Consider the following 16,593-nt stretch of genomic DNA (forward strand, 5'->3'; position numbering starts at 1 on the left):
CTAATTGTGGTATGGTTTCACAGCATACATTTGTGTCAAACCAAACTGTATACTTTAAATATGTACAGTTTACTGTATGTATCTCAATACATTTGTACACAAAATAAGAACTACAGGTTTTAAATCTGAAATGACTTTAACATTATTTACCTTCTTTGCACTCTTCTTTTTTCTTATCAGCCTGCTGTCTGGCCAATTGCCTATATAAAAAAAACATTAAAAATTTTAAAATAATTGACATAATCTTAAATCCCATATTTTATGATAACTAAAAAATAGCGTAAAAAGTTAAATCAGCTTAGAGAATACTAAGATACGTAAAAGGCTAAAAAACACTGAAAAATAAAAATCTTTAGAATATCTATGCTCATGTATGTTTAGTTACAGCTAAACAAACTCTGAGAAGCCTGTTGTGAAATGCAATGATACATGCATGAACTCTTAAACAGAATTAATCAAAGTATCTTAGTTAAAACAAGAAATTATATCATTAACCTAAGTATTTGGGTATAACTGAACTGTAAGTATTGAGCAAAAACAAGACAATGTGTTTTATATCATAGGAATATAGTTATTGCACATCCTTGAAATATTTGTAACTATAAACAGAACTAATGTCCCTTAGTGATATGTTAATTTCCTTCTAAAAACATTTGCTGGCTACTAACTTTATGACCTGCATTATCATTCACCTGCAGAAACAGTCCCATTTATGAATCAGATATGCCACTTACAAACTGGCAGACAGAATCTACTGAGTTGGAAATTAAACACTTTCAAAGGCTTAAAAAAAAACAAGTACCCTCCCCTAACATTTTTTCCAAAATCCACTGAACAAAACAGTTTATCTCATTAACTTATTTTTAGGGACACAATTTTCCATACCTAGATAGCTACATCTATCAATCAACCTATATGTCAAGCTATTTGCAAGTGGGCTGGTTATACACATGGGATTTCAAATGTGACATTTTAAAATAAAGTGGAACCATCTTATCCAAAAGTTAAATCATGTGTCCTCACAACAATGTAAGTCATCATTAACTCATTATCTCTTTTGGTAAGAACCAAGAACAAAATAAAAACATTTGAGCAATCCATCAATAGGTCAGGGCTAGCTTGTTCACAGGCTCATAGACATTTCTCATAAAAGAACCCCTCCCTCCATACCATGCAGGTCTACACTTCCTATTAGTCCCTATTAAATGCTAGAACACAATGATAAAACAATGTTCTGTCCCCCTCCTCTCCTCTCCCTCCTCTTTCTCCCTTTCTCACCTCCCTTCCTCCCTCCCTCTCTTTTTTCTCTGCCTGTTGGGGAACGGGAGCACCTCTCCCCTTGCAGGGGTTGATAAACTTTTTCTTAAACAGTTAGATAGTAAATATTTTAGGCTTGTGATTCATAGTCTCTGTCACAACTACTCACAAAAACAATTCTAACAACGAAGCAGGAAAGCAGCCATAGAATGAATGGGCATGGCTGTGTTCCAATGAAACTATTTACAAAAACAGGTGTCTGGACTTTTCTCAACTCCTGCGAATCTGATAAAAGCTACAGATCTTTTCTACCTAGAAAACTGCATATACACATACAAGTTTATATCTTCTTTCAGAGGTTTCATATGCCCCCTGAAAACTATGATTATTGGACCATAATTAAGAACTACAGGACCAAAGAAATATAGATCCTGCCCTCAAGGTACAGTTACTCAAATCTTTCTATATTAGTCTAACAGTCTTAGTCCTCTGGTCTTTGAGCCTCAGAGAGAAAACAAAAGAGACGGAGGGACATAGAAAGAAGTAAAGAGATTACTACACTCAGGCAAACTAGCAACACAAAAAGGGTCACCCTGGTAAGAAACAGGAAACTACATGAAACAAAATTCAACAATACTGTAGGCCACTTTATCTAAGTCTTATACAAACAGATCCTGATGTTATCACTATGTAAAATAAGTCTTTGTAATAATGATCTTAATTCAGAGATTATTTAAGATAGAAATTCTTCCCCTCAGAAGGCATATAAATGGCCAATAAGCACATGAAAAGATATTCAATGTTATTAACCATCAAGGAAATGTAAATCAGAACCACAATGAGATACTTTCACACCCACTAAAACGGCTAAAACCAAAAAAAGATGGACTATGACAAGTGTTGACAAGGATGTGGAAAAACTGGAACCCTGATACACTGTTGGTGGGAATGTAAAACGGTACAGCTGCTTTAGCCAACTGTTCAGCAGTTCCCCAATGTCCCAGCAATTCACTCCTAGGTATATACCCCAAATAATCAAAACCCTATGTCCACACAAACTGAACACGAATGTTCACAGTATCATTCATAACAGCCACAAAGTAGAAACAATCCAAATGTCCATCGTGCAATGGAATCTTATTCAGGAATAAAAAGAATGGAGTGCTGATGGGTACTACAATAAAATGAACCTTCAAAACATACCAAGTGAAAGAAGCCAGACACATAAGGCCATAAATACGATTCCATTTACATAAAATGTCCAGAATAGGCAAATCCATGGAGATGGAAAGTAGATTAATGGTTCCTAAGGGGCCACTGGGGAGGGAGAAGGAGGTGGGAGATAATATAACAGGATTTCTTTCTGGGGTGGCGAAAAAGTTCTGAAATTGGACAGTAAGCGATGGTGACACAATATTGTGAATATTCTAAAACCACTGAACTATATATTTTAAAATTGTGAATTTTATGGTATGTGAATTATATCTCCATAAAGTTATTATTTAAAAACAATCTGAAAAGACAGAAATTCAATATATTTTAGAAGGAATCAAATTTAAAAATACCAAGTCACTCATCTTTAATTCTAGATTAAAAAAGTACCTATTTTAAAACATTCCTTTATACATTTTGAACATAAGGTCCAGCACAACTTGAATAAGGTACAGATTTTTTTAAAAGATAAAGACTTTAAGGACTTCCAACATTAAATTTTTTTGACTATGTACAAGCCAAACGAGACACAGATTTATTTACATTTTATACAAATAAAACTATGAAACTGACCACTAACAAAAATATTAATATGAGGTTTTGCTGAAATAAAATAGCCATTTGCTGTGTGAATATGGTACAGACTGCTATCAGTTTCTCTTAAATTTGGTTTGTTTATGCCATGACTCAATTCATCCACTTCTCTTTTTGAAGTACTCCAAACCTTCATTTCAACAGCATGTCATGACATCACATCCATGGCTTTCTCTTCAAAGCATCATTTATGTATTAAGGTCAGACTCAGTTTTTATCTCATGAGCCTGAGATAATTCAAGCAGTACTAGTTACTGCCAACTAGTTGTAAACACAAATGTAGGGCCTGAAATTTTATGACTATTCTCTGCAAGATAGCAATTTAGATGATCCAGAATGTCAACTTTTACTTCAGATCATGAAATAAATTTTAAAATTCTCACACAGAATCCATGGGCCACTCCCCACACCCCAAGAAGACTTGAAGTTTCAGAAATACTGGGGTAGTTTAAATTGTATTTCAATCCTGTAAGTTATACATTTCTCCCCCCCACTTTAGCATCTCTGAAATTAGGGATGTGTCTTAAAAGTGATAGAATGTCATAGTTTAACTTTCGGTGTTTTTTTTCTCTTTTACTGTCTCATGAAATAATGAGTGTTTAAATTGCTGCTATCTTGGATCCCATGAAATACAGTAGTAAACATGCCATAAATAATGGATGAAAAAATGGATGCAAATTTTAAAATGTGTAATGAAAGACTATTTAAACAATAGTAGCAAAAAAATAGTAACAAAAACAAATTTAAAAGGGCATGATGTCATTTATCTGGAAAATTTGCTACATAAAATAATCAAAATAAACTTAAGAGGAGGGTTCTAGTCCTGTAAGTCATTATGAGAAATTTATGAGAAGAATTAATATATAAAACAATTATTTCATCAAAAGAAATTTATTCTAATTAGCACTTTCCTGCTCATTTATGTTAGGCCCACCAAAGTGGGAGGAAAAGTAAAGGTTTTTAGCTAATTAAATTTAAATCTGCCCCTAACCAAACAAATCCAAGTTCCCTGAATCACCTATCTAAATTCACTAAAACTAATTCCTTGAGTATTAAAATGGAATTCATGCCACCTACCTCAGGGTTCTTGAGAAATGAAATTTAAGTATGTATAAAGCATTTAGTCCCCTTAGACAAGTAAAAAAAAAAAAAAAAAAATCATGTTCTGTCTCCTATGTGACTGCTCTAGAAGCATACTAACACAAATTCATAAATAACTCAGAATTGATTTGCTTGATAGCAAGCAAACAGAAATATAATTCCTATTTTGAATAAAGGCTTTGTATAATTATGAACAAAACCACATATCATAAACAAGTTAAAATGAAAAAGTCACAAATATACTCAAATAGTCTCAAGCAACTTTGTCAGCTGCACTCACACATATCACAAATACTCTCTGTGAACAAGAAAATAAAAACAAACCTGGTACATATTAAAATTTTAATTCAATGATATTCATTTGTGGTAATTTCATTTCATCTTGATGATTGGTCAAGAATACACTTAAAAATTAAATGCAAATCCTAAGTTACTTTAAAACTATTTTGAATTGGAATTCAACCATCTTGTATTACCTTGTAAAATGCCTTCCATTAGCACGTTTCTCTGTTATTTCCATATTCTTATCAAAACTAGAATCTGAAGAATTCTGTGCATTTTTTCTCAAAGACCTTAAGGCACGCGTCCGGTGGTAGGTTTCAACTTCCTTAACTGAAGACCCATCCTTTAAGAAAAATTAAGAAAGCCATCTAAGTTTTTCTTCAAACTCTCTAGTTAAACTCTTAAGAGTTTTCTTTGATTACAAGTTTTTAACAACTGCTTTTTGTGCAGAATCATTCTGCATCTCCCCAAGAAACTACAATAGTATCTAAACAATCATTTCATGATAAACAAATACCAGCAATATCTATGAAATAGCTAATATAAATTTTATTGATGGTTTGTGGCTCTATTTCATAGCAAGTACTCCAGGGAATAAAGTATATAGTTTATAACAAATGCTCCTTTTAGGCTATAGAAATAAGAAAGACCCACACACAAACCATTGCCTGTCATGGAACCACTGGCAGCAACTTTAAGATAACTGGACCATCAGAACTATAATTTGGGCTTGGATGACAAAAGGAGTTATTACCATCTCTTTCACAGTTTCACCCAGATGATGCAACACTTGAATTAAAAAATTGTTTATGTTAATCTGTTATAAAAACCATAGTGCTCTACGTAACTTTATTATTGCTCAATAGACTAGAGTTTCTCTTAGTGAGCTGCTTTATGAGCTACAGAGCTTGTCATGAAGTATTCAAAAGTTCATACATATCTCTCTGAAATCATATAAAGGCTACTTTCACATAAAAATAAAAGGCCAAAGTACCTAACAAGTCTCTAATTACATGCCATACTACTCTGAAGATTGGTAATTCTAGAAAAACAGGCAGTATTTTTAAAAACCTGCAACATTAGTGTACCCCCAACCCCTTAGGCTGGCTTTACCCAGTCATTTCATTTTGTTTTATCAAGACATTTTATCATTTAATTTTGCTTTGAGCACTGGTTCACAAGCAAAATAAGGGTATGTAAACCACAAGGATTTGTGTTAAGAATTAGACGGGTACTTCATAAAACATTAAGTGATATGAATGGTTTGATACCACTTTTATCAGTGTACCTACATGTAAGGATGGTTGAAAAAGGAATACCTTACACTTTTAAGTAGGTGTACTATTTTTAAAATGAACAGCTACATCTTAGATGGGTATAGTATAACAAGACTTTCTAAGAAAAATTTTATGGGAATCTATTTCCAGATTCTCAACTTCCATATGTACTTAAAAAAAAAAACAAAACTGATTTGCGTGAAGGCATCCTCTTCCATTTACCTTTCTCTCATTTTACAAAAGAAAGTCATGTCTCTCACGCATTCTCCATCTTACCATTGTGGACTGCCTCAAGGCCTTAAAAACTTTCCTAAAGCCAAAGAAAAACACTAGTGCAGGTGTTAAGAAAGTGAATGACAAAGCAAGGCAACAAATCCTTTGTTAGGTAAGGTAGTTTCTAATTTTCTGCTTTCAACAAAACTGAAAGGAGACCTAATCAAGCTAAGAGACCATGAAAAAAATTTCTGGGCTAGTGTTTTTCGGCATACAAGCCAGAAAGTGGCACTGCTAAACTCCTTTCATTACTGTCTACTTACTTATATGAACAATGTTTCTCATTTCTCAGTGCTTGCATTTATAAAAACAATGAAACTAATGACAAACATGATCTTCAGCAGTAAGATTCTTCCACAGATATATGGGTGGGGGGACTTCAACCACATGAAATCCTAATGAAACTTACTTTCTATGTTTAATCATTTTTAATCAAAATAGGTATGTTTTTGCTGTTTGAATCAATTGAATATTAATAGATTATATTTCTTATAGCCTTGTGATCACAAAAAAGCGTAAAACACTTCGAATTTTTACAAGTACAAAAGGACACTTAAATTACTTTTAAGTACAAAAGTATATCAAGATAAAATGCTGTGGGTTAAGTGAATTGAGAATACAAATTAAAAGCGAGGAAAAAAAAGAATTAAGATAAAATTTCTGGCTGTTAAAGAATGTGTTTATGTATTTTTTTAACATCCAAGACAAATATTAAATAACTACGATTTTTAGATTCCAGTGGATAAAAAGACCGATGTAGTAGTTTTATTTTTTTAATGTCAGCACTATAGGATGACAGAAATGATCCCCTTCCTAACTACTTAAACCAATCAGGATGGGAGAAACCTTAGATAGCAAAACCATTTTAAGGGAAACCTTTAAAAGTACAAGAGAATACAGAGAAACTCTTAGAATAAAACATGGGCAAAAACTTTCATAACACTGGATTTGACAATGATTTCTTAGATATGACACTGAAAGTACAGATAACTAAAGAAAAAGATCTGGAATTAATCAAAATTACAAACTTTTGTGCCAAGGATACTATCCACAGAGTGAATGGAAACCCATGGAACAGGGGAACATATTTACAAATCCAATTAACTGACAAAGGATTGATATCCATAATATATAAAGAACTCCTATATTTTAACGACAAAAAACAATAAAAGAAATGGGAAGAAGACTTGAATAGATATTTCTCTAAAGAATATATACAAACGGCCAATAAACACAAAAAGATACCAAACTAGTCACAGAGAAACACAAAGCCAACCTACAAATGAGATGTCACTTCACACTTGCTAGGATGGCTATTATAAAAAAGAGAAAATAAGTATTGGTAAGTATGTGGAGAAATTGGAACCCCTGTACATTGGTGGTAGGGATGCAAAATGGTTCAGCCACTGTGGAAAATGATATGGCAATTCCTCAAAAAATTAAACACAGAATTACCATATGATCTAGCAATCCTGCTTCTGGGTATTTACTCAAAAGAAGTGATGGGGCGCCTGGGTGGCGCAGTCGGTTAAGCGTCCGACTTCAGCCAGGTCACGATCTCGCGGTCTGTGAGTTCGAGCCCCGCGTCAGGCTCTGGGCTGATGGCTCGGAGCCTGGAGCCTGCTTCCGGTTCTGTGTCCCCCTCTCTCTCTGCCCCTCCCCCGTTCATGCTCTCTCTCTCTCTGTCCCAAAAATAAATAAAAGTTGAAAAAAAAAAAAAAGAAGTGAAAGCAGCCATTTGTATTCTCATATTCACAGCAGCATTATTTACAATAGCCAAAAGTAGATGCAATCCAACTGTTCAATGATGAATGGATTAAAAAACTGTGGTACTTACAGTAGAATATCATCTAGCCTTTAAAAAGGAAGTAAATTTCAATACACTGCTATAATGTGGATGAACCTGAAGACATTAGGCTAAGTAAGATAAGTAAGTCACAAAAGGACAAATATTGTATGTTTCCTCTTATGTGAGGCTCCTAGGGTAAATTCATAGGGACAGAAAAGAATGGTAGTTCGTAGGTGCTGGGAGGAGGGAAGAATGGGGAGTTACTGTTTAATGGGTACAGAGTCTCAGTTTTAGAAGATAAAAGATTCTACAAATGGACGGTGATGATGGTTGCAGAACAAAATGTACTTTAAGGCTACAAAACTGTACACTTAAAAATGGTCAAAATAGTAAATATTATGTTATCAATGTTTTATTACAATAAAAAAAAAGTAGTATCATCATACTCCTGAAGGTAATAAAAAAGGTCTGTTTCCATAGGAAAAAGGGAGGGAGGTGCTAACTACTGGGAAAAAAAGATTCCCTGAAAAACTTGGAAGACTTAATTTTGTAAGTGGTATAAGTCAATCTTTGATTTGCATAGTGAGTAGCTTCGTTCATACTCCCTAAATAAGTGCTAGGCATCAAGAAAAGCTTTCCTTAATTGTTTGGAGAAAAAACAAAACAAAACAGATTCTTGGGGAATCACCTACATAGAGGTACATAATGGGGAGTTTTAAAATACCAGTTTTCAAAAATGTTTCTTACAAAAGCAATATGAAAATAAAAGCAATACATGCTCATTATAATTGGAAAATGAAGAAATGCACAAAGATGAAAACATCACCCTTAATTCCAGCTACCCAGGATAAATGTCAACCTTCTGGTGTATTAACTATTCTTTTCCTATGCAAACATATTCACACGATATTTAAATTGGACTATTATTTATGTTTTGTAACTTTTTTTCTAGTAACACAAAACATTTCCCATGCCCTGAAATACTATTCTAAAAATCTTCTAAAATGAATGACTAGTATTCCAGCCATTACCTGAATCAATTTAATAAACTGCTTAATGAATTATATTTAAATTATCTGCAATTTTTCGTGTTATAAATACATCCAGATGGATTATCTTATAAACATCTGATTTCCTAAGGAAACTAGCACAGTTATTAAACCAAAGTCACAGTTTAATATAGCTTATCAAAATAATTCTCAAGGGGTAAGTTAAATGCCAACTGTGCATTAACATTTGATGATAGAAATGAGTACTTTCACTTTCTATTTTTTACATTTTTACAACATGTATTACTAGAAAAAAATTTTCTAAGAAGTAAAAAGCCAAGAGAAAACGTGCTGAATCTGAAAACTAAACCTGGAGATGTAGTGTCCTCATTTATTATTTTTTTTTAAATCTACTTAAATAATGAGAGCACTGATAGTTCTTTAAAGTGGAGTTTTAAAAGAGGAAAAAAATATTTTGTTAAGATTTTTCAGTCTCTTATAATCTTGCAGAATCAGTAAGTTAGTTCAGGGAAGAAGCAACAACAGAACAAAAGCTTTTCCCTAAAGTAGATACAACTGCGTAATAGAAATATTCTAATATGTTTTCCCACAAAAGACCAAGCTCATCCAACCTTTAAATTCCTAACAAAAAATATGTATGTGGGTCAGTTGGTTGAGTCAATTCAAGTCTCAATCCAACCACTGAAGTGTAAACAGGATTTTTAAAATCACAGTTAAAATACTGACGTAAAATGTATTCATCTAGACATAGGACCCCTTGAAAGCTTGATCAGCATATTCTAATACACAATGGTATACATGTTATACCTAGTATAGCAGTGATATCCCTCCTAAGCTTCATCTTTTTTTTAATGTTTATTTTTTTTTTAATTTTTTTTTTAACGTTTATTTATTTTTGAGACAGAGAGAGACAGAGCATGAACGGGGGAGGGTCAGAGAGAGGGAGACACAGAATCCGAAACAGGCTCCAGGCTCTGAGCTTGTCAGCACAGAGCCCGACGTGGGGCTCGAACTCACGGACCGCGAGATCATGACCTGAGCTGAAGTCGGCCGCTTAACCGACTGAGCCACCCAGGCGCCCCGTTTTAATGTTTATTTTTGAGAGAAAGAGGGAAGGAAGGAGAGAGGGGGAGAGGGGGAGAGAGGGGGAGGGAGGGAGGTGGAGGGGGAGAGGGAGAGGAAGAGGGAGGGGGAGAGGGAGAGGAAGAGGGAGGGGGAGAGGGAGGGGGAGAGAGAATGTATATGTGCACACTAGCAGGAAATGGGCACCGAGAGTGGGAGACAGAGAACCCAAAGCAGGCTCTGTGCACCATCAGCACAGAACCCAATGTGGGACTTAAACCCAAGAACCGTGAGATCATGACCCAGGGAAAAGTTGGACGCTCAACGAACTGTGCCTCTCCTTAGCTTTATCTTTAAATAAAGGTGTGTGGGTTCCAGTCTTCAACATGAATCTATTCCACAGGCTCCAGCAATTTGATTTCTACCTCTTCAGCTCTTAAAATAGACCTAAAACTATCTCCCAATAGCTAAATCCAATGGACTCCGCTCTACTCCACTGACTTCTATGGAGTTGATCACTCACTCCCTTCTTTAAGTGCTTGGATCCTTTGGTTCACATGATACTTAAAAAAAACCAAAACACCATAATTCATTCCCTTCTCATCCTTAAAATATAGCCATTACTGCGGATTTTCTTAAATATATTTGTGTTTTGCTATGTCTTCTATTCAGCTTCAAGAATTTAAATTCAAGAATTTAACTATCACTTCTATACAGGTTGACTACCAAAGATATATAGTTCTAACTTCTCCCCAAACTCTAGCATACTCCCAAGGGTCTACTGCACACCTCTTTCGCTGGAAACACTGCCTTCCCTCTCTATCTGAATAACTCTCAGATTTCTTGCAGTATAATTTGGCATTTTTCTCTCTGTTCCTTCTAGTATCACTTTAACTTAGCCTCTAGTTTTCTCTGCTTTGGTTTATTGTGTTAATAGTGTACCAATTAGGAGCCCAAACTCTTTTTTTAAGTAGGCTTCACGCCCAGCAGAGAGCCCAGTGCAGGCCTTGAACACATGACTCTGAGATCAAGACCTGAGCTGAGATCAAGAGTCAGATGCTTAACCAACTGAGCCACCCAGGCGCCCCAAGAGCCCAAACTCTTAAAGACAGACTGTCTAGGATTGATTCTTGGCATGTCACTTAGAGCTGTACAATCTTGTCCAAGTTATATAAGGTCTTTGTGCCTTGGTTTCCATATCTGCAACGAGGATAATAATAGTTACTTGATAAGGCAAATGTATGTGTGTATATTACGTACCATGTCTGGCATGTAGCAAGTGCTGTATGTAACTGGTAGCTATTAATATTATAATATTTTAACTGGTCTTCCAAACTCCAGATTTGTTGACTATAATCCATCTTTTTTTTTTAAAGTTTATTTATATATTTTGAGACAGACAGACCATGAGCAGGGGAGGGACAGAGAGAGGAGAAAGAGAATCCCAGGTAGGCTCCACACTGACCGTGCAAGACTTGAACTCACAAACTGTGCGATCATGACTTGAGCTGAAATCAAGGGTCAGATGCTTAACCACTGAGCTACCTAGGCACCCCAATTACAATCCACCTTAAACACTATTTTATCAGATTCCTGTTCCAAAAGTTGCAACTTCTAAGCATAAAATCAAGGGCCAGTCTTTAATAGAACTAACAAAAATGGACTACCTACTGTTGCTTCAAAACAAGTATACTCTCTTGAATTCAGAGCAGCCATGTCATTCAACTTCAGGGTGCAACATTCATTGCAACATGTCAAAATATCCCTATTCATGCTTTGTGATACTTCACTAAGCTGTACACTTTCCATTTTTCTGTGTTGTGTTATACTTCAAGTTTTAAAAACTCTTCCATATGTTGTACATCAGTGTCATTTGCAGTACTTTTCAAACTTTTAAATAAACAGACTTTAAAAGTACCTTCTACATACCACAGCACGTTTTATTTTACCTAACATATAGAACAAAAATGTAAACACAAACTAAAAGTAATGTATAATCATCTACCTGCTACTATCTATGAGATACTATCCCCTACTATTAGCAAGAAACAACCCTAAATTTAGTGAATCAAAGAACCTCGGAACTGTGAAAGCACAGAAATAGGCAATGGCTAGTCTGACTCTGGAGGAAAACGAAACCACAAAAAGGGCATCTGAATGGGTGAAAATGCTAGATCTTGTGATCCAAATACGATGAAAATAAAAGCTTAAAAAACAAAAAAAAATTTAAACAAAACTTCAGAGAACACATACAAGTCAGGAGAAAAAAAAAAACCCAGCTGAGTGAGATAATATTCAAAATGTGAATATAGAATGTGGTTTTAAATAGGTGACTATTAAGTATCTTCAGAAACTGAAAATAAGGTCAGCTTCTGAGATGAGATGAAAATACAAGTTAACAAATTAATATGAATAAATTTAATCATCTTTAAAAGTAACTTACCCTAAGAAATGATCTGTCAATAAATATGTAGCTGAAAAGACAAGAATACCTAAATACTCAGAGTGATCAAGAAGTTAAGTTTCTGAAATACACGATTGATGTCAAAAGCAACCTGTAATAGAACCAAATATATTGAATGTAAGCTCCCAAATTAGAATATATTCCAATCACAAAGGTATGTTTCATTTTTGGTATTGGTAGGCTTTGTGAGGATGAATACATTAGCCTTTAGGACTACCCTTTTTTTTTTTTTTGAGCCAATCCCATGCTAAGTAACCCTCAGAATATAATTTGGTCTATGGAGAATTTATAGAAGACAGGAATACTATGTCTCAAAAAGGCATAATCCCTACTAGAAATCCTGGCCTGGGGAAAAAAGTCCTTTTTATTCTACCAAATCCATCTGAGTGCTAACCGCTCAACCACCACATACCACTGATATGGCAATTATGGCATATAGTCTCTGTACATTGATGTGTTAGGTGTCCTCTGCTAGACTAAGTTCCTTCAAAGCAAGGACAGTCAACAATAAATATTTATTATGTATCTAATACACTCTAGGTTCTGTTCTAGGTCCTGGGAAAACAATGCTGAACAAAAGGTCAAAACCCTGAACTGTACAGAGTTACATTCTGATTTAGCAAGACACAAAATGTTTTAAAAGTAGAAAATTAATAGAATGTGTCAGAAAGTGATAAGGAAACATAAAGCAGAGTAAAGAGAGAGATGAGAGTGATCTGTGATTTTATTATTTTGTGTGTGTGTTTTTAAGTAGGCTCCATGCCCAATGTGGAACTTGAAAGCAAGACCCTGAGATCAAGAGTTATATGTTCCACTGACAGAGCCAGCCAAGTACCCCAAGAGTGGCTTGTAATTTTAATAAGGTGGTTAGAGTAAGCATCATTGAAAAGGTGAAATTTTAGCAAAGACTTGAAAGAGACAGGTTCTCCTGTGTAGAACCTGGAGTGCCATCGCTTATCATAAAGGTGAATTTGAGCAAGTTATTTTAGTCTCTCTGCCTCAGTCCTCTCATCTGAAAAACAAAGATTATCATATCAACCTCATAAGAGGATTGAGTTAACAGTTGTGAAATTCTTGGAACACATTAAGTACTACAATTTCTGAGATTCTTTTTATTAAAAAAAATGTAAAAGGTAAAGCAATGGGTCATGCAGATATTCAGGGGAACAGTACGCCCAACAGACGGTAGAGAAAGTATAAAGGCCCTGGTATTCAAGGAGCAGGTAGAGCAGTGTAACTGGAATACATTATTAGGTTTTGCAAAAAGGAAAATGGGAGAAGACGTCATCATAAAGAGAAAGGGGCACCCAAACTTGTAAAACTTTTAGAGATTTTTGAGCACAGAAGTGATCAACTGCTTCTGACTTTTACAAAGATCACTCTGGAAGCTATATTGAGAACTGATGGTTGTGGAAGAGGATCATTATATACTAACTAGGGTGGAAAACCAGGAGGCCAGTCAAGAATCTATCTTAACAACCCAGGGAAGAGATAATGGCTTGGGGCTATTATGGTGACAATGGAAGAGCTGAGAAGTGGTTGGATTCTGATTGTATTTTGAAAGCAGAGCCAACAGAATTTACCAATTTGAAATGAGGAGTCAGGAGTCTCAGGTTTTTGGCCTGAAGAACTGGAAAGATGGAGTGAGCATTAAAATGGACTGTGGTCTTAATTGCTGACAGTGACTGAGTCCTAACTATCTGCCAAGTGTTCAAGTAATCTCCTTACATGCATGATCACATTTAGTCCTCACTACCCATGTGGTGAGTATCACCTCTTAACAAGTTTATAAACCTGATTATTACTAAGCTGAGATTCAAAACTAACAGTTGTCTTAAGCACCTGTATTACTTATGTTCAATAGATGATTACAATCACAGGATCTAGCACTTTCAGAAGACAATAAATATTCAGTAAGTATTTATTGAAATAATTAGATTTTCTGAACACAGGTTAATAAGTCAAGTGACCCAAGTTCAGCGCAGAAGTGTCTGGCCTCCTCAGATCCCAAGCTCTGTCTGTGATTGAGAAACAGATCCTGAAAGTCAGGAAAAAAAAAAAAATTTTTTTTTTTTTTCAATTCAGAATCACAACTTCAGAGATTAAACAGACTTTTTCACTCCCCTCAGTAGAGGAACAACCAGTACAGGGTGCCTACAAAAGATACGGAGAACCAATTTCATACCGTGATCGCTCCCTTAACTATGTTTTGTCACTCTCTCCCCCTTGGCCTCTGACTTTCCAGTTTCTAACCCTCTCTCTGGGGCTATTTTTCTCGGCCCTATGTCTACCCTCCCTCAAACAGAGCTAGACTACTTCCTGCTGCCTTAAGTTTTCTAGCGTTGCTTCCTCAACTTCTCCACCCTCCTGTTAACGCGGTCTCCTCCACCTGCGCCTCCTCCAGAGGCTGCTGTAGGCGGGTGGAGGGACCCTCTCTCCTGGCCTTAAATCTACACATCGGAAATCCTATCGTACTTCAGATCTCGAAGGAGAAGCAATTCTTTCAAGAAGACTTTATTGCTCCGCCCCCTTGGAAACTTCCCCTAGAGACATCGTTTATAACTGCAGCATGATATAACAGAAAGGGAAAGAAAGGTTTTGGAGGCAGAGGGTCCAAGTTCCAATTTTAGATCTACACTTACTGGCTACCTTCTAAAGTCCATTTTTTCGTCTGCAGGATAGACAGGCATAACTAACTACCCATTTTCATGGAGCTGTTACGAGGCTTAAGTGAAGAAGGTGTACGTGAAACGTTGGTCTCCGTCCCTCCACGTTATGCAACCTGGTGCTATTCGCTGTGCTATTACCGAACCTCTCTGGATCGCAAATGAAGGTCAGGGAACCTGAATGACCATCCTTCTACTCCTGTGGCCCCTAAAACATCTATTGTGCATCCAGCAGGGCGTCCGTAAACGCGTGCTGCCCTCCACAGAGGCGAACCTAGGGCAGGCGCCTGGGCGATAGGTTAGGGAGATGGGTGAGATGGGGGTGGGGGCAGCCCGACAAATCAAGCTTCCAGAGGGCTTCGGTTTCCTCGTTCGCGAAATGAGCTAGTGTCGAACTGCTCAGCCCTCTTCCACACAGCCCAATCTCCTGCCCCGACCCACACCCACCGGGGCTCCGATCTTAGGAAGCCTTCCATTTTACTCGTCCTCCGCAACATTCCTCCCACCCCCCCCACCCCCCACCAACTGTCACCAGGACCGCGCCGCCCACCCCCAAGCCCCACCCGGACAACCGGCCGCGGGCAGTCCCGCAGGCCCGGCCCCAGGGGCCCGCCCCGGCCGCTACTCACGCCCGCCGCGGTAGCGGTGACGGCGGACTGCTCAGCGGCGCGGGCCGAGCGGAGCCGCCTCCGGCCGATCTGCTCCAGGCTGAGGAACCCGTTGGACAGGTCCAAGGGGTCGGTGGCCGAGGAGGCGGAGTGGCTGTGCAGCTCTAGGCTGCTGCGGAGGACCACCATCTTCCCTCTCTCCTCGGCGGACGTTCGCGGCGGGAGACGGGGTCCAGTCGGTCCGGCAGCCGCACAGGCTCTTCCGCGCTACGAATTCTGGCGCCACAAGCTCCGCGCCAGCGGCCGCAGCGCGCGCACCCGGAATCCCTCCGCCTCCTGTCCCGCCCACGCCCCTTCACTAAAACGGCGGACTCGAAACTTTCCGCCGATCCGCTGGGCGAAAGACTTCGGGCCGAAGTTGAGGAGGACCTGCACCGACAGTGACCTGGACATGAGCGGACGGTGGCGGGAGAATGCTGACTTCTTTTTTTATATAGTTCCGGCTCCCTGAACTCAGCGGAGGGAGACGGCCGGTAGCGGCACGAGGTCCCGTTTGGAATTTTGGCGCGTGGATGTCGAGGGAGGGGGGGTAGGGAGGCTCCTCCGGTTCTGATTGGCTGGCAGGGGTCTGGCGGCTCCTCCCAGCCCCGCCGGTCACCTGCCTTCAGCTTCCCGCCACGCAGGATTCAAATGCAAAATGCTGAGTCCGTGACTGGAGCGGGATAAAGCCCTTGGCTTAAACAGGTTTTGACTTTGATCCTTAAGAGCTTTTTACAGATAGCTTAACCAAAACTATTTACCTAGCAAAAGAAAACAGAAAGGGACCTAAAAGCTAGCCTGCAGAGTGCTGTAGTTGAGGCCGCAGATTCTCTACCCAGTGCTGCCGCATTCCAGCTATACGCTCTTGAGTAAATGATTCCTTTGTGGGTCTTAATTTTCTCATCTGTAAATTAACTGTAATAGTAATAATAGTAATAAGAATAATAATACCTGTGGAT

The 16,593-nt window shown here is 37.7% G+C and overlaps 1 protein-coding gene across 3 annotated transcripts in view; it reads right to left on the reverse strand.

Annotated features, from left to right (window-relative positions):
- Positions 1-16,085, reverse strand: part of ATAD2 (ATPase family AAA domain containing 2) — a 68,680-nt gene extending 52,595 nt beyond the window's left edge. For 2 of the 3 annotated variants that reach the window (XM_023248160.2, XM_023248159.2), the window contains exons 1-3: positions 15,617-16,085; positions 4,641-4,789; positions 151-200 (exon numbers count right to left, since the gene is read on the reverse strand). In XM_023248160.2, the coding sequence (XP_023103928.2) occupies positions 151-200; positions 4,641-4,789; positions 15,617-15,784 (367 nt within the window). In that variant the 5' untranslated portion in view covers positions 15,785-16,085. Of the gene's footprint in view, positions 1-150; positions 201-4,640; positions 4,790-12,300; positions 14,293-15,616 lie in introns of those variants that run through there. The other variant, XM_023248161.2, reaches the window with a different exon arrangement.
- Between the last annotated feature and the right edge of the window lie 508 nt (positions 16,086-16,593).

The sequence above is a fragment of the Felis catus genome, chromosome F2, assembly GCF_018350175.1.
Source record: "Felis catus isolate Fca126 chromosome F2, F.catus_Fca126_mat1.0, whole genome shotgun sequence".
NCBI lineage: Eukaryota > Metazoa > Chordata > Mammalia > Carnivora > Felidae > Felis > Felis catus.